Below are 24,380 nucleotides of genomic sequence, written 5' to 3' on the forward strand. Positions count from 1 at the left end.
CATCTACTCCAAATAAGGCATATGCCTCTCTTCATTTAAATAGCGTTGCTACCAGTGTTGTATTCTCTTTACTCATCTTGATCTGGTGAGCTTGCTTACGAAAGCAGCAATCTTATCATGCCAAACTCACCCACACGGATACATGATATACATGATGGCTGGTAGGACTCCAGCACCTCCACCTCATGGACATGAGCAGATGTGAAAATTCAACTAAAAGATGAGAAGCACGGGCAAAACTCCACCTCTCATATGCAGATTTCTGTACATGAAGCACCTCCATTGAGTCCAGCTCTGCATGCGTAAGGTGCACATGCATAGGCACTTGCAGTGCCTAACGGGAACAACAGCGCCCCAAAGCGCTGGCCAGTGACAGCCCCATAGAGCGTGCTGTCTCGGTCTTCAGATGATGCAGAGTGTGATGGAACATGACCCTCAGGTGTGGCTCCGATTGTCAGTGTACTCCAGCATGTCGTGCTTCCCAACCACATGTGCTCTTAGATTCGCACAACACCATGATGGTGACGCATCAGGGGAGAACGTGCTCATCGCCGCACCGGCCGCCGAGCAGACCCTAGGCTGCATTCTCGAGGGTGAAGGGATCTGTGGAGAATCACCAGATTGTGCCGTCGGGTCGCGGCCTTCTCCTGGAGCCTCTGTCCTGACCGCCATAAACATAACGAGATCATCCTAACCATCAGTGATGCCATAATCTGCTGCACATGCCCTGGGAGGAGCTCGATCAGCTGCTCCGCGTGCCTGTTCCGTGCCGGCGTGGTGCGAGCGGAGGAAGGCCGTGACGGAGGAGACCACTTTCGATGCAGTCCACGGAGTAGATGCGTCGAAGACGTCCGCCACGAGACCGAGGAAAATTTCTCCCGGATGAAGGTTCTACTCTCAACGAAGACCACCTGGTGGTCAAATCCGCGGAAGTGCAAACCTCCAGCGCCACCCATTCAGCCTCTGAGTGGACCGGAGCGACGCCCGCGACAAAACCTAGCCGAGCGCCTCCTTCCACCCTCGACTCTGGCGAAACCCACGACAGCGAGCTTTGGTGTATATCATTGGGAAAATATTTGACCAGCATGCCCAGCTGCACGGCGTCGTGCGCGCTGAGGTTAGCTGAGACGCGATACCCGTAGTGAGCTGGATGAAGGGACCAGACAGTGTGTTGTGGATGCCGCCTTTGCCGTGCGTGGTTGACTGGGACAGCTCCGCATGCTTGGTTGTTTATCGGGAACATCATGCCCATGGCTACTGCCATCGCGGGATCTCCAAATCGATCATGTAGTAATTTTTTCAGCATTTTCCGCTAGCCCATCTAGCCGCATCTTCGATTCAAAGCTGACGTGAGCCCTAGCGTGTACGCTAGTCCATGGCCGGGAAGGAGCAAAGATTCTATGGAGCGGAATCAATCGCCTTGGACTGGGACAGGTTTTGCAGTTTTTTATAGGACCGATAGTTTTCCTTGTGTAGGTGTCCTTTACGAACACGAACTGATCGGATCGGCAGTGAACGGCGCAGCAGGGAGACGTACGAAGGCGCCCACGCGGACGGACGAAGGCAGAAAACGACAGACCAAACTAGGGAAACGTTAGCTCCTTTATTATTAGTTATAGATTATAGATATAGATTACATATTTGCTCCTTTTAATGAAGATGCACTTCTCCTGCCAGTTTCTCAGAATATATAATTATGCACCCGTGGAAGAGTACAGGTGGTAAATCGCTAAATTTTGAAGACTTCAGAAAAAAATACTCATGAAGTGTTTAAGATTTACCTCAACATAGAAACTGAATGCAAGCTTGCAGGTGAGCAACACAACCCAAAAGAAGACATACCTGTTCATATCATTGAATTGTCATTTTAAACTGAACGGATTTTTTTTTCTTCAAAAACGTAAGACACACTTACTTAAAACTGGACAATATGTTTTCATGCATACCACGTGCCACATACAATCTTGGCTGAAAGGAAGCAGAACATTATGTAAGCAACTAACGATGCTCAGTTTTCAATAATTCACTTGCTAGAAATAAGAAACACTGACCTGAATCCACCACATAAGAAGAATAAATGCACGCGAATTTGAGCGTTCCATGACATTTTGAAGTTGTGGCAACAAGAAAAGCAAGGCAGCCAAAATGTTCGGGCCCATATATATGACAATTGCGACATTATATACTGACTGGTTATACCAATTCCGTGTCCAACTATTCAGCAGTTTGCCAGCACCAGATGGATTTTTAATGGAACTTGAATATGTTACTGGAAGAATTATTATCCAAGCAATGGCCACAAAGAATTTTAGTAGGTATCTGATTATTTGCGTCCACTCCATATTCCCCCATGCTTGGATAGTAAGACATATATCCAAAGTCACTGCAATAGTTCAGCTACGGAGTTTCAGAAATAGCATCTCTTTAATGAAAACCATGGCATAATAATTCACAGAACAAAGTGCCTGTGGATTGTAATCAATGTAATGAAGCACTGAGAAGTTACTACACCTTTTATGAAGTTGAGTAGGGCTGCAGTTATAAAGACACTTAAAACGCTTCTGAAAACAGTTACATCAGCAATTCCAGAAAGTGATCCAGAGGAACTCCATGAAATTATTAGCATTGCCTAGAAAATCAAGCTATTTGTGTTATATATTTACTGGTTAAAACAATATGGTGTGCTTCAGAAAGAGGAATTACCTGGAACGCCAGTATAAAAAACACCCACATACGATTAAAACTTCTAAACAGGTGCAGAAACGTACGGACTTCAACAAAATTTGTTTTTGGCTTTCTTGTTGTACGACCCTGTAAGAAACCAAAAACAAATAGTGTCAGAATCAGCCTTTAGCATAATAGTTAGTTAAAGTGAACATGAAGCCCTTCCAATTTTGAAGATTCGAACTAGCATGTATGGGCTTTTGATACTTTTTTTCACGAGAACGTAAAAAGCATTGCATTTCGATTCATTGATAGAAAAGGAGTTTATACACAGGTCCAAAGAAGGACCAACACCACGCCATACAACTCAACCCACAGAAGCTAGCCTAGGGGAGCAGTAAGCAAACGCCCTGGGCCTCGCCTGCGCCCATTGACCTAGCCTTGATCGTGTCCAGCAGGGAGGCCACCTAGGGCTGCAGGTTTTCGAAGACGACTGTGTTGCGATGCTTCCAGATCCACCATGCCGTGAGCATGATCACGGACGAGGTGTCATTGCGAATAATGCGAGGGCTGGATCTTAGCGCAGTCACCCACCAGTACCATGAAGACGTCCTCGGCGTCGCGTTGCGATGCATCTCCGTGGAGGAACGCAAACTCCTCGACGACATCCAAGCTGGCGAGTGTGGCCACCACTCCTCGTCGTGCACCCTCGCTGGCAAAGCCTTCCGCAGCAGCTTCTAGGCCTACAACACTACAGGACGCCATCGAGCTCGTCAAGACCTGTGAGGCATGTCAATCCCACGCCAAGCAAGTACACCAGCCCACACAGGAGCTACAAACCATCCCGCACTCATGGCCTTTCGCAGTCTGGGGGCTGGATATCATGGGACCCTTCCCGCGAGTGCAAGGGGGCTACCGCTACCTCTACATCGCCATCGACAAATTCACCAAGTGGCCATGAGTGGAGCCCGTGCGAACAATCCTGGCAAGATCAGCGGTCAACTTCATCAAGAGATTAACATGCCGCTTCGGCATACCCAACCGCATCATCACCGACAACGGCAGCCAGTTTACCAGCGGCATCTTCAAGGCCCACTGCGCAGACATCGGCACCAAGATTCGCTACGCGCCTACGCCACCATCATGCACCCACGAAGCAATGGACAAGCTGAGCGTGCCAACGCAGAAGTGCTGAAGGGCCTGAAGACGAAAACCTTCGGCAAGAAGCTCAAGGTCTGCGGCAAGAACTGGCTCGTCTCTCTCCAGTCAGTGTTGTGGTCTATCCGCACAACGGAGACCAAGCCTACCGGCGAAACACCCTTCAGCCTCGTCTACGGGGCGGAAGCAGTCCTCCCCGAGGAGCTCAAGCACGGCTCTCCACGAGTGCTCGCCTTCGACGAGAGCCGCCAAGATGGAATGAGGAGGGACGACAACCTCCTCCTCGAGGAAGCTCAGTGCCAGGCCGCCATTCGCGTAGCCAGGTACCAGCAAAGTCTACTCCGCTATCACAGCCGCTACATCAGGACGCGCACTCTCGAAGCTGGTGACCTCATCCTCCGCAGGAAGCTCTCACGCGAGGGCTTGCCCAAGCTCTCGCCGATGTAGGAAGGGCCCTTCAGGGTCAAGCACGTCAGCAGGCCAGGTGCGGCAAGGCTGGAGACGGAGATGGATGAACCGGTGCCGAACACCTGGAACATCCAGCATCTCCACAAGTTCTACCCGTGATCAACCGAATCCCCTCTCTCGAGGAAGGCCCTGTGCTCACCGCAGAGGCAGTAATGTAATGAACCGGTTTCTTTCCAGCAGTAAGGCTAAGTTATTTTACGTTATGTATCCTATTGCGAGTGTAGTGTACGCTCACGGGTTCCCATCTGGGTATCACGCAAGTGGGGGTTGAGCACGGTGCCTATGCTTGGGTGACCCAAGAGACTGAGCTCTGGCTCGCGGGCGGCGCCCCTACCTTACACCACCTCACCAAGGTCCTTGGTGCTTATTCTCCTCTCGTGGCGCCCACGTATGAACCGGCAAGCGCACGCAAGCACTGCTTCAGCTATCCTGTGTGCATTTCTTGTTACCAGAGCAGAAGCAGCCACCCTCCCAAGGAAACAAGCAGAGAGGCCTCGCGAGGAAGTCCCCTCACGAGACCCTACATCTCACGAGGACATCCCCTTACGAGACCTTACATCTCACAGGGAAGTTCCCGTACAAGGCACCTCCGCTTCACGTGGAAAATCGCCTCACGAGACCCTACATCTCAAGAGGAAGTCCCCTTACGAGACCTTACATCTCACAAGGAAGTCCCTACACGAGGCTCTACGCTTCACGGGAAGGATCCCCTCACGAGACCTTACATCTCACGAGGAAGTCCTTACACGAGGCTACGCTTCATGGGAAAGATCCCCTCACGGGACCTTACATCTCATGAGGAAGTCCCTACGCGAGGCTCTATGCCTCACGGGAAAGATCCCCTCACGAGACCTTACATCTCATGAGGAAGTCCCTACCCGAGGCTCTACGCTTCACGGGAGAGATCCCCTCACGAGACCTTACATCTCACGAGGAAGTTCCCACATGAGGCTTCGAGCTTCATGCGGAAGTCCCCTCACGCAAGGGCGGAGCTAGCAATCTGGCAAGGTTTGGCGCCGCCATACCTAAAAATTATCGCTAATACTAGGTGTGGGTATATGTTTCAGCTTGTCTTCTGCCACCGGCCGTCGCTGGACATCGCTGCACTTTGAGGAACAAGAAACGATGGAAGATAGGGCCAAGATGACAAGATGCTGAACCGATAAGTAAGTTAGTCCCGTGTTGGGCCTGCTGGATGGTGTTCTTGGGCCTGATTGGTGATGCATGGGCTTGTGCGCTCATCACGGTTTGCCAATCAACACACGATCTTGCCGATGTACTGAGATCCCATAAACCCTCGTTAATCCTCATCGCCATCCTGAGGAACAGAGGTGGCACCGTGGCAGGGTGCAACAACAGCCATCAAGCACAGAACCTCGACCACCGGCCAACGCGAGGCCATGACCGCTGATCGGTAAGGCAGCGAGAGCAAGGATATGTCGCCGAAGAAGAACAGCATGTACGTGATGCAATGCGTTTGATTTTGAAACTGAAACTGCACTTCAAGTTTTAAACCAATCTTGTTGTTGTTGACTGAAATAAGCTCGTGTACGAGTACGAACTTTACTATAGTATTGTACCATGCCTCTATTCCCTAATATGACACTATTAGTTACTAAATCATGTTTTTCTATTATTTCTCAGTTTCTGCAGTTCATTAGTTTGTTCAACTAGTTAAACTTGTTGATCAATTATTAATGTTATTTTCATTCAGTAAGGTATTTTGAGTGCAATGCTTTAATTTAAGATTATGAAATTAGACTGTACAAAATGAACATAGAGTAATATTAATCTAGTGGAGTCTTGCATTTTCTTAGTTATTGACTTCGCCACACCTCAAATTTAATCCTGCCTCCGCCACTGCCCTCGCGAGAACCTACATCTCACGAGGAAGTCCCCTCACCCCCTCATGAGACCCTACATCTCACGAGGAAGTCCCCTTACGAAATACTACAACTCGCGAGGAGGTCCCACCACGTGACCTCACGTCAAGAGCAAGCTCGGTACTTCCGTCGTACGCCGCCTCGCCAAGTCCGTGACGATCAACCCCCTCGGATAACACGCGAGAAGCGTGCGCTAGCGCCGTTATTGGCCAAGTAGTGTGTATCCTCTTGTCGCCAGAGCAGGATGCGGACAATCCACGAGCGACCTCTCGCGAGGAGTCCGGGGGGATGGCTGTCCAAAAGGCAGTCTAGGCTACGTCCGCTCCCTCACGCTCTCGCTCTCGAACCCTATCAACACAACTTCGGTCCTGCCGTTCCCCGCATCCGGTGGACCTCAAGAAGAAAACCGCAAGGGACAACCTCTCGATCCACTCCCGCCGCCTCGCCAAGACCTTGGTGCCCGCCGGCCTCGCTTCTCAAGCGGCATACCGGCGCATGGCAATCATGGCGCATTGGGGCTGGTCCCCGTCGACGCGGGACACTTAAAACGCGAGGAGAAAAAAGAGGCAAAAAAAACTCACGGGCAAACAAACAACAAACAGGAAGTGCCAGGGGCTAGGTGTTAACGATTATAGACGCGACACAATTGCCTAGAATATTCTGTTACACAAAAGGCCATGTTGCTTTGAACCGGGAAGTCAAAAGAGGGCCGCACCCACCATCGGCGAAGACCGCGTCGGCCGGTGGGTCGATCGGCCCCGCTTACACCTCCGTGGGAAGGAAGAAGAGACGGCATAGGTTGCCATCGAAGATCCTGGCGGTGAAGTCGCGGGTGCCGCGGTGGCGGAACGTCAAGAAGAAGTCGTGTTGGGCGAGGGTGAACTCCTTTGAGCCGTGGTGAGGAACATGCTCCCCTGCTCGTCGATTGTGCGTCGTCACCCGCCACATCTTCTAGCTCGCGCCAGCCTCCCTCAGGTAGTCATGCCCCGAATCCGCTTGCACGACAGCCTCGGTGAACTCGTCGGGAAGCCTCGAGCGCTCAAGCACCTCTATGTGAACGAAGGAGACGAACTCGAGGCGTGGCTTGGGCACATCGGATGACTCCTCCCTCAGGGCGAAGCCCAAAGGGGGCCGGAGGATTGGCACGAGCCGCGGCCACCTGGTGGCCGAACCGCCAACGGGCGGCCCGTGAGGAGGGGGAGCCACGCCGCTCGCCGGCGCGATATCGCCCTCTCACACAACGGCGGCAGCCAGGATCTGTTTCCCGCCACTGCGCGGGCAACCGCAGCCGCTTTTCTTGGAGGCATCCGGCCGGCGCCAACGGCGCCGTCTTCGGCTTGTTCTTGCTCCCCTCCGAGTGCCACAGCCGCGTTTCACCGGCGCCACCAGAGGGTTGGCAACCCCGGGAAGGATCTCCGGAGCAGTGGCAGGGGTGGCGGAGAAGCGGCTGCGGAGAAGATGTTCGGCGGAGCCGGAAGTGGAAGAAGCCGGATTTGGGAGCGATGCGGTGGCGGAGGAAGTGAGGGGAACTACGCCCGCCCCGGCACAGTCTTTAAGGGGCGCGGGGGCGGATCCTGAGGCGTTTGGAAGTGACAAGACAACGCCGTGCAGATGCATGTCCGACGGCGCACGATCGACTGTTGTTTGGCCTCCATGGCAAGGGTTGAAGCCACGTTCGAGCAAACAGGCGCGCGCTGCCACGTGGCACCGCATGGGCCCCGCAGCGTTTTGGGACCCTCTCCCTTGCTCGCTAGGTCGTGCGGGCCAAGCCCCGGCCGTCGGTGTGGCACCGGGGGTACCACGGTCCACGTGTCCGCCGAGCCCACGTGGTGGCCCATTCACTAGCCACGAGGGATCCCTCCTTTCACGGGGCCTTTCGGCTTCGCGGGGACCCCCTCGCGAGGGAGTCAACTGTTATGGTCGGTTTGACCTATACGCGCAGGAAGCCCATTAGTGGCTAGTTGTGGGCTTAGCCCAAGTAAATTAGGGGCTTAGCCCAAGTAAATTAGGGTTTCGAGGAGGCCGTCCTCCTATATAAACACTTGTATCCCTTCGAGATTAATCGGACAATAATTCGGTATCATTACTCGTCTCGTCTCTCGAAGGAGACGGGAGATCCCGACGCCGCCGCACCAACCCTAGCCGCCGCCTCCTTCCTCCGCGACGGCGCCCAGCCGCCGGCACCGAGCTCTCCAACCTCTCCGCCCTCACTTCCACCCTTACAACCTCCGCCCTAGACCCGGTCGACGCGTCCGCCTTCGTCGTCTCTCTTCATGCTATGGCGGGCATCAAGACGGCAAAGACGATGCTCGCTCCCGGTGACGATCAATGGGGAGCGTCTCACCGCGGCCGGTGGACACGGGCTCGACGCACAACTTCCTATCCAACACCGCCATGCGCCGCCCTCGCTCTCCGGCCGGCGGGATCGGAGAGGTACGAGCGTCACCGTCGCCAACGGGGACCGTCTTACGTGCCGGGCGTGGCGCGACGAGTTCACGTGCTCGTAGGCGACGAGCCATTCTTCATCGGCCGCGTCGGCATCGACTTGGGCTGCTACGACTTCATCCTCGGCCTCGACTTCCCGAGCACCTTAGGCCCCATCCTTTGGGACCTCGACGTGCTCGTCCGCTCATCTTCCGGCGCGAGGGCGGCCGCCGTGTTCACCGGACGGGCTTGGGCAGCACCGGCGCATCTCCGCAGCTCCACCCGATGGCCGCCGCGCCTGACGAGGCGCACCCGCTCCCGGCCGACTTACTGCGGCGAGCACGGCGACCTCTTCGACGAGCCGCGGGGCCTCCCTCCTCGCGGCCCCGTGACCACCGCATACACCTCGTCGCCGAACACGGCGCCCGTCGGCCGTGCGGCCGTACCGGCACCCCGACCGCGAAGGACGAGCTCGAGCGCCAGGTGGCGGTCATGCTGGCACAGGGCATCATCCGGATTTCCACGTCGCCGTTCTGCGCCCCCGTGCTCCTTATGCGCAAGGCCGACGGCACGTGGCGCTTCTGCATCGACTTTCGCGCCCTCAACACCGTCACGTCCAAGGACAAGTTCCCCGTCCCCGTCGTGGATGAGCTCTCGGACGAGCTGCATGGCGCGCGCTTCTTCACCAAGCTTGACTTGCGCTCGGGCTATCATCAGGTGCGCATGCACCCGGACGACATCGCCAAGACGGCGTTCCGCACACACCATGGCCACTACGAGTTTTTGGTGATGCCTTTCGGCCTCTCCAACGCGCCGGCAACCTTCCAGGCCCTGATGAACGACGTGCTCAGCCCCTACTTACGACGCTTTGTGCTTGTTTTCTTTGATGATATTTTGATCTACGACGCATCTCGGGCGGAGCACTGCGAGCACGTGGCCATCATCTTCAACGAGCTTCGAGCGCATCGTCTTCATCTCAAGCGCTCGAAGTGCTCGTTTGGCACGACCTCCGTCGCGTACTTGGGCCACGTCATCTCCGCCGACGGTGTCGCGATGGACGCGGACAAGGTCGCCGCCGTCGCCGCCCGGCCGACGCCCCAGTCGCCGCGAGCTCTTCGCGGATTTTTGGGCCTCGCGGGATACTACCGGCGGTACATCCGGGACTTCGGCCTCATCGCCGCGCCTCTCACTCGCACTCGCTCGCCGCGACGCTTTCTCTCGGGACGAGGAGGCGGCCACGGCCTTCGCCGCCTGCGGCGGGCACTCACGACGGGCCCCGTTCTTCGGATGCCGGACTTCGACGAGCCGTTTGTGGTGGATCGCGACGCCTCCGGCATCGGCTTCGGCGCCGTCCTTCGCCGGGGCGAGGGGCCACTCGCTTTCTTCGGCCGCCCCTTCGCCGCGCGCCACCACAAGCTCGCCGCATATGAGCGCGAGCCGATCGGGCTGGTCCGGGCGGTGCGCCACTGGCGGGCGTATCTTTGGGGCCGGACGTTCCGTGTGCGCACGGACCACTACAGCCTAAAGTTCTTGCTGGATCAGCGCCTCTCCACAGTGCCGCAGCATCAGTGGATCAGCAAGCTCTTTGGCTTTGACTTCACCGTCGAGTACCGCCCCGGTCGCCTCAACACAGTCGCCGACCCCCTGTCCCGCCGCGACATCGACGACGCCGCGGACGCGCCCACAGTCGGTGCGGCCCTCTCGCATCCACTCGGGCCATCTTTCGCCTTCATTGACGGGGTTCGCCGCGCTACTACCGAGGCCACGGATGCGCGACAGCTCGCGCCGGCCGCTCGGCCGACGGCGAGCTGGCCGCGCCATGGCGCCCGGACGAGGGACTACTCCTCCATGGGCGCCGCATCTTTGTGCCGGATCACGGAGACTCGCGCCATCGGGCCTTGTCCTTGGCGCATTCTCGCAGTCACAAGGGCGTCCGTAAGACCCCCGCACCGTCTCCGCGCTGATTTTTACATTCCGGGGGATGGCGTCCCGGTGCGAGACCGGGTGCGAGCGTGTGTCACATGCCGGCGGAACAAGACGGAAACGCTCCGTCCGGCGGGCTTACCGCAACCGCCGGACGTGCCGTCCCGAGTGTGGGCGGACATCTCCATGGACTTCATCGAGGGGCCGCCGAAGGTTGGCGGCAAGTCCGTCATCCTCACGGTGGTCGACCGTTTCTCCAAGTACGCGCACTTCATCGCCCTCGGCCATCCCTATACGGCGGCGTCCGTGGCACGCGCCTTCTTCGACGGCATCGTTCGCCTCCACGGGTTTCCGTCCTCCATCGTCAGTGATCGTGATCCCGTGTTCACGGGTCACGTCCGGAGGGACCTCTTTGGGTTGGCAGGCGTGAAGCTCCGCATGAACACGGCGTTTCATCCTCGGACGGACGGCCGGTCCGAGGTCGTCAACAAGATCATCGCCATGTACCTGCGCTGCATCACGGGGATCGTCCACGAGCTTGGGTGGATCGGCCGGCGTGGGCCGAGTACTCGCTACAACACGTCCTACCACTCCGCGCCGCACACTACTCCCTTTGAGGTGGTCTACGGGAGGCCACCACCGGCGATGCTTCCCTATGCGTTCGGCACGGCCCGTACCGAGACGGCGAGATGACCCGCTGCGTACCCGCGACGAGATATCGGGCCGAGGCACGCCGGCGGCTTCTTCGAGCTCGGCGGTCGGCTAGGAGGTACTATGATGCTCATCATCGCGAGGCGGAGTTTGCGGTGGACGACCGGGTCCGGCTCCGTCTTCTTCACCGGACGACCCGGTCCTTGGACCCGCGCTCCCGGCGCAAGTTGGGCCCTCGTTACGCCGGTCCTTTCCGTGTGCTCTGGAGCGCATCGGCAAGCTCGCCTACCGCCTCGAGTTGCCCTGCGGGCTCGCGCCTCCACGACGTCTTCAACGTCGGTCTCCTCGAAGGCCTACCGGGCGACCCTCCTTCCGCACCACCAACTCTTCCACCTACTTCGGATGGGCGTCTCGAGCCCGCCCCGGCGAGTGTGGCTCGCGTGTTGAAGGCCCGGCAGCGCCGTGGTGTTTGGCACGTCTTGGTGCATTGGACGAGCTGCCGCGAAGGACGAGGCGACTTGGGAGAAGCTTGAAGATCTCCGCCGCCAGCTTCGGAAGTTCGGCTCGAGGACGAGCTCGTTTGAGAAGGCGGGGAGAGATGTTATGGTCGGTTTGACCTATACACGCGAAAGCCCACTAGTGGCTAGTTATGGGCTTAGCCCAAGTAAATTAGGGGCTTAGCCCAAGTAAATTAGGGTTTAGAGGAGGCCGTCCTCCTATATAAACACTTGTATCCCTTCGAGATTAATCGGACAATAATTCGGTATCATTCATCGTCTCGTCTCCCGAAGGGAGACGGGAGAACCCCGCGCCCGCCGCACCAACCCTAGCCGCCGCCTCCTTCCTCCGCGACGGCGCCCAGCCGCCGGCGCCGAGCTCTCCAACCTCTCCGCCCTCACTTCCACCCTTACAACCTCCGCCCTAGACCCGGTAGAACCCTAGCCTAATGATACTGAATTATTGTCTGATTAATCTCGAAGGGATACAAGTGTTTATATAGGAGGACGGCCTCCTCTAAACCCTAATTTACTTGGGCTAAGCCCTAATTTACTTGGGCTAAGCCCATAACTAGCCACTAGTGGGCTTCCTGCGTGTATAGGTCAAACCGACCATAACACATCAACACTTGGCGTTTCTAGAGCAAGACAGAAGCCCTCACGTAGACCCCTTCGCGAGGAGTCCGCGCCATGCCTTCAAGATGCTCCGCGCTGGACCACACTACAAGACAGACCATGTGAAGAAGACGAAGATGGAAGCCATGACATGCGTCATGGCTGGAGGCGGTCATGCCCTCCACTCCGGAAGATAAGGAAATCCCTGACACCCCTTGCATAAAGCTATGTGGCCGTTGCTTCTTTCCGAAAAGATCGACATGGGCGATGCAGCAGAGCAGGGGGTGGGGTCAGAAGTCCACAACCACTCTCGTAGACCAGCACCCCTTTCCAGGATATGGACCAAGTCCATGTCAGCATGCTCGTGGCAACCACTCCCCAAGTTTCCGTGGGGAGGAGGACTAATGCCTCTATAAAAGGAGGGGCAGCTGCTCTATAGAAAAGGCGAGTCCTTTAGGGGCTAGTTTGGTTTGAGGCCTGAGGTTGGTGCCTCGGAGAAAACCGAGCCTGGCATGGGCCTGAGAAACTCAGAAAATTTGCCTGGCCAGGCTAGCATGGGGCTGATGTGTTTGGTACCTGACCTGAGCCTGGTAAGAAATTATTTTTTCCATGAATGCATAAAACATTGCTGGCCCACTCTTCCTTACGATGGCAAGCAAGATTAGTTTCCCAAGCAATCGTGGGGCCACCCATTCCGTGAGCCTGGCTCGGGCTAATGATGGTGCCTGGTGCTCTAGCCAGGCTAATAACCATCGGACATCTTCCAGGCCAGGCCGACAACTTATTAGCCAGGGTGCCAGCCAAACAATACTCAGGCAGCATACAGGGACGCTCCAGGCCAGGCGAGCTACGTCTAGGACGCAAACAAAACAGGCCCTAAATCTGGCGACAGCTTCTTCAAGCTCCAGACTTGTAATCCCTCTTTGTGCTTCACGAGACATTGCAGTACAATACAAGAGAAGGCAGGAGTTTTGCTCCTCGTGAGGGCCCCGAACCTGGGTAATTCCGGTGTCCCTCTCTGCCATGTTTTGCTCGTCGCTTTGTTAGCGACGCCGTGGTTCTGTGGATCTGGATGCGTCGCACTTAGCCCCCTGTGATTCGATAACCTTAAGGGTGCTGCCAAGGTACCCGTGTTCCTCTCGAGACACGAAACCCTGAAACTCACAGCAGGCTGAACTGCAGGTGTTCGATGCCTCCACTAAGATGGTGGTTGGCAAAGGTGAGACAGCCCCTTTCTGGATGGACAGATGGCTCGATGGGAAGGCCATCAGGGAGATAGCCGAAGCTTTTCATGCTAATCCCAAAACGCGCTCGAAAGCGCCATACGGTGAGGAAGGCGCTGTTGGAGCGCCGATGGATTGCCGGTATCCAGGGCGTGCTTAGTTCGCTGGCCCTTCGGCAATACGTCCAGTTGTGGATCAGGTTGCGGGATATACAGCTCACAGCGACGCCTGACGCACTCCTTTGGAGATGGACAGCGGATGCACAGTATTCCTCCAGTTCTTGTTAGGAGTTCCTCTTCCAAGGAGCCATCTTATATCCAGACCGTGGAAGCTAAACTGGCATTGTTACCCCGCCCCCAACCCACAAGTAAAGTTCTTCATCTGGCTTGCCTGCCTTGACCGCTGCTGCAAGGGTGACAGGCTAGCGCGGCAGGGCCTACGACACCCCCTGCGCTGCCCCCTGCGTGACTCACTGGTTGCCCTTTCTAGAGGTCAATCTGGTATGAGGTGTTGTCCTGGATCCACCACGGCTGAGCCACCGGTTGCGGGAGATGACTTTGTGGAATGGTGGCTGACGGCTGCCAAATCTACCCCACAGGCGCTGGATAAGGTAACTTCGTCGCTCATTATGCTGACGGCGTAGTGGATTTGGAAGCATCGCAACGCGGTGGTCTTCAACAACGCGCCCCATAGCACGAGTAGTCTCCTCGATATGATTCGATCCAAAGCTCAATCATGGGCCACCGCCGGCGCGATTAGCTTGCAAGCCTTGATCCCCGTTGCTTCGTAGGTCTAGAGATCGTTTGAGTCAAGTTGTATGGTGGGGTGATGGCTCGTCCTGAGCTTGTACATACTTTTAAAAACTATCTTTTCTATCAATGCATCGAAATGCAAAGCTTTTTGCGATTTCGCGAAAAAAGAGTTTTAAATAGGCTGCAGTGGCTGAACTTAATCAAATTAATCATAGTTGTTACTTACCGCCTGATGAAAGAAGTCTGCTCTGAGATCCCATGGCCAGCCAAGCTTCATAAAACATTTCTCTGACCTATGAGGAAGAAAATATTATGCCAGACAGAAAAGGTAAGCAATAACAAATAATAAAATGGGATTACCAAAATTGTTCGTTCAAGTCGTCATAATTTCTCCAAGCTGAGTGACCAGCTGTACCACCTTTACTTCTTTGTGATTCCTTGGGAAAGAAAAATGGAAAATGTAAGAACAGTGACATTTCCTGAAAGGATAATCTAGTTGTCTCAAACTTTACATACTCACTTTCTGCAGAACCTTGTAGATAGGTTCAATGACAACTTTTAGAAATGATCCCTCTTCTTCAAACCCAGGTGGTGGCTGAAAATAGTTTTCCTCAACCATTTCATTCAACTGATTTGCCATCTGCCAAATTAATAAACTTTCACGAATTGCCAATTTTTATGTATTACAGGCTAGTTAAATGGATGTAAAACCCGTGGTGTACTATACTAGTCCACCTTCATTATTTTGTGATGGAATTGCCTTGTAATGTGGTACTATTCAGATAGACATGCTTATAAATTATAATTGGGTCGTGGTGTGATAATCATGTTCCTGGTAGCTGGCTAGTGATTAAAGCCTCTTTTTCACAACCTTGGGTGATGGAAGTATGAAACTGTGCTAATGACATAACCCTTTTTTTTCGAGAGCACGCATAACCATATTTGTCAAAATCAATAGCAATGGGACAAAGGGGCTGCCAGTAAATATTGAGTTGTTTGTGTTTGTTTTGACCAAAATTGTACATAGCCTAAAGATCAAAGTGATACAGTTGTCTGGCATTGTCAGAATGCAAATTACTAAAGGTTAAAAAAATCTAAAACAAATCATTAGAGCAAATAAGTTGGAATCAATCTAGGAATTATGAAAGTATATATACCAACAAACAATTTATTTAACTGTAGCTGGAACACTATGCGCGTAACTAAAATAGATCAACCATGATCGATAAGCTATTGAAGTCAGATACTGACTACATAAGTATATGCAAAACATGGTTTTAAAGGCGCTAAGGCATCTTAGAGCGGCTTGGGGGGGGGGGGGGGGGGGGCTCTGACACCAAAGCGACGACTAGGCGGGCGCTTTAGTCGCCTAAAGCGGCCGATTTTCCAAGGCGGAGGGGACGCGCCTTGACGCCTAAGCGACGCCTTTAAAACCATGATGGAAAAGCTCGAAAAGCTCTTTCTTTTTTAAGGGAACCTTACATGGTGGAATATGTAGCATAAGCACTCAGGCATAAACCGAACATTTGAAGCCTCGCCCCAGATAAGAAGGTACAATCCAATGTGGAGAAGCATTAGCTGCTGCTTCTTTAGTGCACCATCATAATTGATCCTGTGAAAGAGAGAAGTGATATTAAAATGTCGAATGCTACAGGAGATTGAGGGCAATATTATTAAAAAAACTCGAAATCACTACAAAAGACAGGGAAATCAACTTGAGGAAAAACAATGGCACCACTTACATGATTCTTGAACTAAGATGCAAATAGTTACACCATGATTCATAATTTCCAAATATCTTTTCCCCCAAATCATTCACAGTGTCAACCTGAAGTTACCATGCTAGATCAGTGTCAAATTTCCACCATATAAGTACAGAGCAAAAAAGATTCGGTTGAACAAAGCATAGATAAATTCCACAGATAACATGGCTGCAACGAAGGCTTCAAAGGAGCATTATCTTACCAAAGGAAGCCCTTCCTGTCCTGAAGTCCTTGTGCTAATATTTGCAAGCAGTAAAATCATGTTTTCTCTCTGATTTTGCACATTCGAGTTCTACATAAGTAATCATAAATAAGTCAAATATATTTGTCAAGCATATCACCATGTGCACCAGTAAGGCTGGATATAATAACATTCCATTACCTCGTATACAATATCAGAACCTAAATGGGTAAGCAACCATTTACCTGAAATCCAAATGCTAGTGAAAGCCAGTCAAGTAAATCCCGGATAGATTTTCCTTCCCTGTGAATTGAAGACATGTGCGGCTTTTGAAGACCATCTGTGTTCCGTATTGCATCAATAGAACTTTTTATCTACACCATTTACAGCACAAATATGATCATAACTTGCTGTAGATTTTCATAAAGAGTATAAACACAGCAAACAAAATATAACTAACCTCCGGGAGTTCCAGAACTGCTTCGGAAGAACCAGGAAAATTGAGGGGGACTATGTTGTACTTGTAACTCCTGAAATGACCACTCTTTTCCTCAACCACTTTAGCACACTTCATCACCTATAAAATAAAATATGGGAGACAGTGATGAAGAAGCTCACCAAGGGAACCGGTGATCGGTAACTTATAAAGCAATAATCTAGAATCGAGTACCTCAGAATCAACTTTGTTGTTTGTAACATCTTTTAACACTTCATAAAGAGCAGATGCCACTTGGTAATATCTAGCCAATTCGTCACTGAGTTTTCAACAATAAAAATAAGGTGATTGAGACAGTTCACCGCAACAGAAATAGATTATGAGTGCATATTCCTTACAAGTTTGTTCTTTGGGAAGTTCTGATTAAATTATCACAGTAGTGCTTATAAAATCGTTGAATCTCCTTTGCATCATTGACAAGAAATTGTGTATCATCCTGTCAAACACAGACTAGAGTCAGGTATTCACCACTCATGAAGAGGTTACAGAGCAGGCAGGTTTCAAAAGGAAAAGAGACGAGGAAAGTCTAGACTTAAGAGTACAGCAATTTTGCAAGAATAGTCACATCATATATGCTTCCGACATAAGACACAACAACAGTATTCACTTTTAAAATCGAACTGAATGGAAGAATGCAAGTACATACTAGTATATCTCATGAGTCAAACTCTTGACATAAGCTCCCAGTCTACTCCCATTTGTGAGGCTATGAAACAGCTAATGCAACTCTATATCGTAATTATACATTAGAGAAGACTTCCATCGAGTTAGGCTACGAAGAAAATCAAAACAAGAATTTTGGTGGACTCCCACTTTGCCATAACAAGAATAAGAGATATGCAGCAAGTGTTTCCCTTTTTGTTGTCGGTGAAAGCATGATAAGAGAGAAACTAAGATTCTGCCACAATGAAGAAAGGGTAGTAACAGCATCATGATTTCATATAGAGTTGCATAATTGGTCCACGTTGGTTACCTGATCTAGCTTAAGTGACATGTATGTTTTGAACTGCCGAACTCCACGTTGGATAGATGATGGATCCATTCTTTGAACTTTCTTGTAGGCATATTTTCGACCTTGGTACAACATGCATGGTAAATCGAATTTCATATCAGAAAAACATGCAATATTTGATGTAACAATAGACAAAAAAGGAACTGAGGAAGTGAGACGCTAGATGAACACTGAAAGAACCACCCTAGCAACAATTTGGTCCATGATGCAAGTCAGCACGCAATGAAGTAATGAACCATATCAGTTTGGGATCTATGACAATTCAGGAGCGTTGCGCAGTGTATCTAATTACTAGTTGGATCGAGTAGCTTTATCTGAGAAGATATTTTCCACGGGCAAGTGATATACTTGTTGTGAGTTCAGCTGGCCATGGACCAATCTATGGTTTGCAGTTAGTGAAATGGGATAAAATGTCTGCACTCTGAAAGCAGCATACTCAGATGCAATTGGTGCACTCCAAATAGCCTTACATGTAGCTACACGAACTGTATCTAAACCAATCGTATTCAAGCACGCATATGAAATACTGCCCAGATTTCTGACACAGTAACTAGGTAGTACTCCAAACAGGAATCGAGATTAGAACAAACACAGAGCAGAGAAATTCCAAAATCTCAACTAGTCTCTGTTCCGTTCCATTCCATGTCATGTAATGTGGGTCTCGTGACTTACATAGGAAGGCGACCCGCGGGTTGAACGGCTCGACCTCGTCGGCGGCGCGGATGAATGGCATGACCTCGGGGGCAAGGGCGTCGGGCACCCGCTCACCGGGCTCCGCCACGCCCTCCGGGAGCCTCCGCGAAGCCAGCGTCTGCGCCAGCATGTTCCGCCTCCCGCTCACTGCCATGGCCGCCGCCCCCGTCGACGTCGAAGCTGCCGCCATCGCCGCCAGATACGTGATGGTGGGGGAGATGGTGGGCTCGTCCGCCATTTATACGACATTGGAGGAGGTGGCGGTGGACGGTGGTAGGGTGCTTGCGGGGATGGACAATGGGTATTCCGATTCGAGTCCTCGCCGCGCCGAGGAGGCAAGGAATTTTGTTCGCGGCGTGAGGACTGACTGGCGTGAGGAGGGAAGCGCGCTTGCTTTATGTCTCTCTCTCTAACCTGAACGGCTGAACGAGTTTGCCTTCAGATGCTTTAGGTCAGCATTGGCACTACCTTTAGATGACCACATGGCATATGTGGGTAAGCAATCTCATCGTTGAGTACGAGTAAGAAGGAAAACAAAAAACTACCTTTAGATGCAAGCAAAAAAAATCGCCGAAAACGCAAAAGCATGGCGTTTAGATGCATTGGTAGAAAAGAAGTTTATATGTACAAGTCCCCTAGAGGACACACCCCACCATATAACTCAAACCAAGAAAAACTAGTCTAGGGGAGGAGTTGACGGACACCCCGGGCTCCCGCGTCCGCCCATTGCCGCGCATCAGACCTAATGTCGTTGAATAGGGACTCCACCGAAGGCCGCGCATTATCGAAGACCACCGCATTCCGGTGTTTCCAAATCCACCACGCCGTAAGCATGATAATCGACGAAGTTCCTTTGCGCAGTTGGCGGGGGGCGGTTCGCACAGCCTGCGACCACCACTCCGCGAAGTCACCCTCCACCGTGGGAGGACCTGAGGTGGATCGGATCCACGAGAGGACCTCAAACCACACCATCCTAGAGAAAGAGCACCCAGTGAGCAGATGCGTCATGGTCTCCACAGCCTGGTCGCACAGCGGGCATGTAGGCGCATGCGGTAAGCCCCACCTCGCCAGCCTCTCACCCGTCCAGCATCTGTCCATGCAGGCCAGTCATATGAAGAACTTCACCCTTGGCGGCGCCCAAGATTTCCAATTCAGCCTCCAAGACCCTAACGTGATAGCCTGATACGTCCAATTTGCATCACTATTTTGTATTATAATCTACTGTTATTTATTGATATATTTCATATTTAGACATGATACTTATGTTATTTTATCTATTTTTGCATGTTTGATGATTTTCACGGGATTTGTCTGCCGGAGCTGGAATTCTCGTTGGAAAAGTGGTCATCAGGGTACCATACTTCGGAAGATCAGAAAATTCCAGAAACTTTCACGAAGATCTTATTTTCCCGGATGACGGAGATAGCCAGAAGGAGGACCTGAGGGGGGCCACCATTGGGCAATACAATGCCCAGGCGCGGGGCCCACCCTGGCCGCGTGTCGTTGCCTATTCGGCGGTAGCTCGGAGGAGGGATCCTCACGAGGGGGAGAAGAAGTAGGGGCAATAGGGCGGAGAGTCCTCGGGACGGTGGTACGCGATTTACCCAGCTTCGGACCACCTGCACGATGGCAAGGCCTACTGCTGCTTGTCTGGAATTATCTGAGCGCTTTCGCGTTGTTAAAATGAGTTGTGGTTGTGCCTCTAGGGCTCCCGGGATCCGGCTTATATAGACGCACAGATCTAGGGTTTACATGGAGAGTCCTAGCCGGATTACAGATTGCCTAACTACGGGACAATATTTTGTCGTGTACGTCAAGGATCCGCCTTCCATCTACGTCGTACTGGATCCGGGTTCCTCATGGGCCTCCCTGGATCCGGCTTCCTCCGAAGGTCGGTTAGGATCCGGCTTACTGATCCTGGGCTGGACTTCATCCTTCATGATCAACAGCAATTGGGCCGCCCGATGGGCCACATGCCACATCACCGTCTATGGGCCACCCGGGCTTGCCGGATCTAGGCACTGTGGATGGTACACCCATGAAGTATACCCACAACAGTAGTCCCCAGAGTTCTCCGAGATTCTCATCTTGTTTCCGCCTTGCTAAAACTTTAAAGCTTCCGTCAATCTTGGTAACATGGGGAAACTTGAAGAACTCCAACTTTATATTTTTATCTTTTCCAACTCTCAGTCGGAAATCTCCCCCATCCTGCGGGACTTCATCCATCGACAGCATACAGCATGTCTCCGGGTTACTCCCCTGCTGCGGACAAGGGTTTGTTTATCTTCACGTTGCAACCCGGAATCTTAAAAGGTTCAAACGGTTCCGCCAATTCTGGCGTCATTTTCGCGCGATTTGAGCGGTAACTTATCCTTAGCCATTTTTACCGTTAGGGTTTGTGACACGTGTCGATCATCCAACGGTGCGACGCTTGCGTTCCGACCACGGGATGCGGAGCACGAATCTCCTCCCCCTCGCCTATAAATATCCGTCGTTCACCCCATTCGCACCCCTTTTCACCTCTCGCACAGCGCCGCCTCCGAGCTCTTCCTCCGCCACACCGGAGTTCACCGGAGTTTCGCCGGAGCCGTCCCGCCGCCGCGAGCTGTTCTTCGTGTTCTTAAGTCCGGCGAGCCACCGCAGCAAAACCTCGCCGCCGGCGACCTCAACCACCGCGGAAACCATTCCGGTAAGCACTCAAGCTTTTCCTTCTCGCCATAGTTGGTAGGGATGAACTAGGTATTTGTCACATTGGATCTGGCTAAGTTTCAGTCTCCCTCGCTCATTGTCTTGGTAGATGTCTTCGTCGACTCCGCCTCCCTCTACCGAGCCGATCGCGGCAACCCCAATCTCCTCCGCCCCTCCTCCATTCATCCCAGTGCAGCTGGAACCCTCAAAGGATTCCGGCAAGAGCATCGAAGGGACGTCTGCCAACCCGGAAAACACCGTGGGGGCAGAACAAATGGAACAGAAAGTGGAGGAGGCTGCTGCTAAAAAATCAAAGGCTCGGAAACGAGATGACAAAGGCAAAGGGAAGTGGTGGCCCTGCTTCACCTCAGAGATCGAGCTCCGCAACCTCGAGGCGGAGGGTTTCATAAAACCCGGATCCTGGCGGACGGTCTCCGGTGAACTGAATCCCGCTCCCGAAGCCGGAGAATGGGTGGTGACCAAGGCGCTTATCGAGCGCGGATTCTCTTTCCCGCCCAGTGATTTCTTCTCCGAGATCCTGAAGGCGTACGAGCTCCAGCCTCACCATATTGCTCCGAACAGCTTCTTGGCCATCAGCAACCATGTTGCGTTATGCGAAGGCCACTGATGCGTGCAATTAACACACGTCCGTTGGGAACCCCAAGAGGAAGGTGTGATGCGTACGATAGCAAGTTTTCCCTCGAAAGAAACCAAGGTTTATCGAACCGAGGAGGAGGCAAGAAGCACGTTGAAGGTTGATGGCGGCGAAGTGTAGTGCGGCGCAACACCGGGATTCCGGCGCCAACGTGGAACCCGCACAACACAATCAAAGTACTTTGCCCCAACGTAACGAGTGAGGTTGTCAATCTCACCGGCTTGCCGTAAACAAAGGATTAAACGTATCGAGTGGAAGATGATGTTTGTTTGCGAAGAACAAGAAAGAACAATTGCGGTAGATTGTATTTCGGATGTAAAGAATAGGACCGGGGTCCACAGTTCACTTGTGGTGTCTCTCCCATAAGATAAATAGCATGTTGGGTGAACGAATTACGCTTGGGCAATTGACAAATAAAGAAGGCATAACAATGCACATACATATATCATGATGAGTACTATGAGATTTAATCGGGGCATTACGACAAAGTACATAGACCGCTATCCAAGCATGCATCTATGCCTAAAAAGTCCACTTTGAGGTTATCATCCGAACCCCTTCCGGTATTAAGTTGCAAGCAACATGACAATTGCATTAAGTATAGTGCGTAATGTAATCAACACAAATATCCTTAGACAAAGCATCGATGTTTTATCCCTAGTGGCAACAGAGACATCCACAACCTTAGAACTTTCTCGTCACCGTCCCAGCATTTAATGGAGGCATGAACCCACTATCGAGCATAAATACTCCCTCTTGGAGTTACAAGTATCAACTTGGCCAGAGCCTCTACTAGCAACGGAGAGCATGCAAGAACATAAACAACTCATATATGATAGATTGATAATCAACTTGACATAGTATTCAATATCCATCGGATCCCAACAAACACAACATGTAGGATTACAAATAGACGATCTTGATCATGATAGGCAGCTCACAAGATCGAACATGATAGCACAATTAGGAGAAGACGACCATCTAGCTACCGCTATGGACCCATAGTCCAGGGGTGAACTACTCACACATCAATCCGGAGGCGATCATGGCGATGAAGAGCCCTCCGGGAGATGATTCCCCTCTCCGGCGAGGGTGCCGGAGGCGATCTCCGGAATCCCCCGAGATGGGATTGGCGGCGGCTGCGTCTCCGGAAGGTTTTCCGTATCGTGGCTCTCGGCATCGGGGGTTTCGCGACGAAGACTTTAAGTAGGCGAAGAGGTAGGTCAGGGGGCGCCACGAGGGGCCCACACGCTAGGGCCGCGCGGCCCAAGCCCTGGCCGCGCCGCCCTGTTGTGTGGCCGCCTCGTCGCCCCACTTCGTTTCCCTTTCGGACTTCCGGAAGCTTCGTGGAAAAATAAACCCCCGGGCGTTGATTTCGTCCAATTCCGAGAATATTTCCTTACTAGGATTTCGAAACCAAAAACAGCAGAAAACAAAGAATCGGCTCTTCGGCATCTCATCAATAGGTTAGTGCCGGAAAATGCATAATAATGACATATAATGTGTATAAAACATGTGAGTATCATCATAAAAGTAGCATGGAACATAAGAAATTATAGATACGTTTGAGACGTATCAAGCATCCCCAAGCTTAGTTCCTACTCGCCCTCGAGTTGGTAAACGATAACAATGATAATTTCTGAAGTGACATGCTATCATAATCTTGATCAATACTATTGTAAAGCATATGTAGTGAATGAAGTGATTCGAAGCAATGGTAAATACAATGATTAAACAACTGAATCATATAGCAAAGACTTTTCATGAATAGTACTTTCAAGACAAGCATCAATAAGACTTGCATAAGAGTTAACTCATAAGGCAATAAATTCTTAGTAGAGAGCTTTGAAGCAACACAAAGGAAGATTTAAGTTTCAGCGAGCTTGCTTTCAACTTCAACATGTATATCTCATGGATAATTGTTAACACAAAGTAATATGATGAATGCAAATAAGCAAATATGTAGGAATCAATGCACACGGTTAACACAAGTGTTTGCTTCTAAGATGGAAGGAAATAGGTAAACCGACTCAACAATAAAGTAAAAGAATGGCCCTTCGCAGAGGGAAGCGAGGATTAAATCATGTGCTAGAGCTTTTGAAGTTTTGAAATCATATAGAGAGCATAAAAGTAAAGTTTTGAGAGGTGTTTGTTGTTGTCAACGAATGGTAGTGGGTACTCTAACTACCTTATCAACCGGACTTTCAAGAGCGGCTCCCATGAAGGACGTTATTTCTACCACCATGGTAGATCATCCCTCTTCTCTTTTGTTTACACATGCATTTATTATTTATGGATGACACTCCTCCCCACCTTTCCTTTCTCAAGCCATGGCTAACCGAATCCTCGGGTGCCTTCCAACAATCTCATACCATGGAGGAGTGTCTATTTTTTTTCTTTTTCTTTTTTGTAAAATTAAGTTGCTCACTGATTGATCAGGGCAAAGCATGTGAAGAGAATTATTAATGCAAGTTTATTAGTCGGGGCTGGGAACCCCATTGCCAGCTCTTTTTGCAAAATTATTGGATAAGCGGATGAGCCACTAGTCCATTGGTGAAAGTCCGTCCGAAGTAAATGACAAGATCGAAAGATAAAACACCACATACTTCCTCATGAGCTATAAAACATTGACAC

At 51.7% G+C, this 24,380-nt stretch overlaps 1 protein-coding gene across 1 annotated transcript; it reads right to left on the reverse strand.

Moving 5' to 3' along the window:
• Positions 1-1,011: 1,011 nt before the first annotated feature.
• On the reverse strand, positions 1,012-18,557 carry LOC124663652 (callose synthase 7-like). The gene is made up of 17 exons (XM_047201326.1): positions 18,383-18,557; positions 17,672-17,772; positions 17,037-17,134; positions 16,873-16,957; positions 16,663-16,779; positions 16,448-16,576; positions 16,224-16,313; positions 16,001-16,086; positions 15,741-15,870; positions 14,779-14,898; positions 14,619-14,695; positions 14,485-14,551; positions 2,704-2,811; positions 2,512-2,629; positions 2,052-2,383; positions 1,947-1,968; positions 1,012-1,842 (listed from the first exon to the last, which is right to left on the reverse strand). The coding sequence occupies exons 1-17, from the start codon at positions 18,555-18,557 to the stop codon at positions 1,778-1,780; spliced, it is 1,920 nt and encodes a 639-aa protein (XP_047057282.1). The 3' UTR covers positions 1,012-1,777.
• Between the last annotated feature and the right edge of the window lie 5,823 nt (positions 18,558-24,380).

This window comes from Lolium rigidum, chromosome 6, assembly GCF_022539505.1.
Source record: "Lolium rigidum isolate FL_2022 chromosome 6, APGP_CSIRO_Lrig_0.1, whole genome shotgun sequence".
Lineage (NCBI taxonomy): Eukaryota > Viridiplantae > Streptophyta > Magnoliopsida > Poales > Poaceae > Lolium > Lolium rigidum.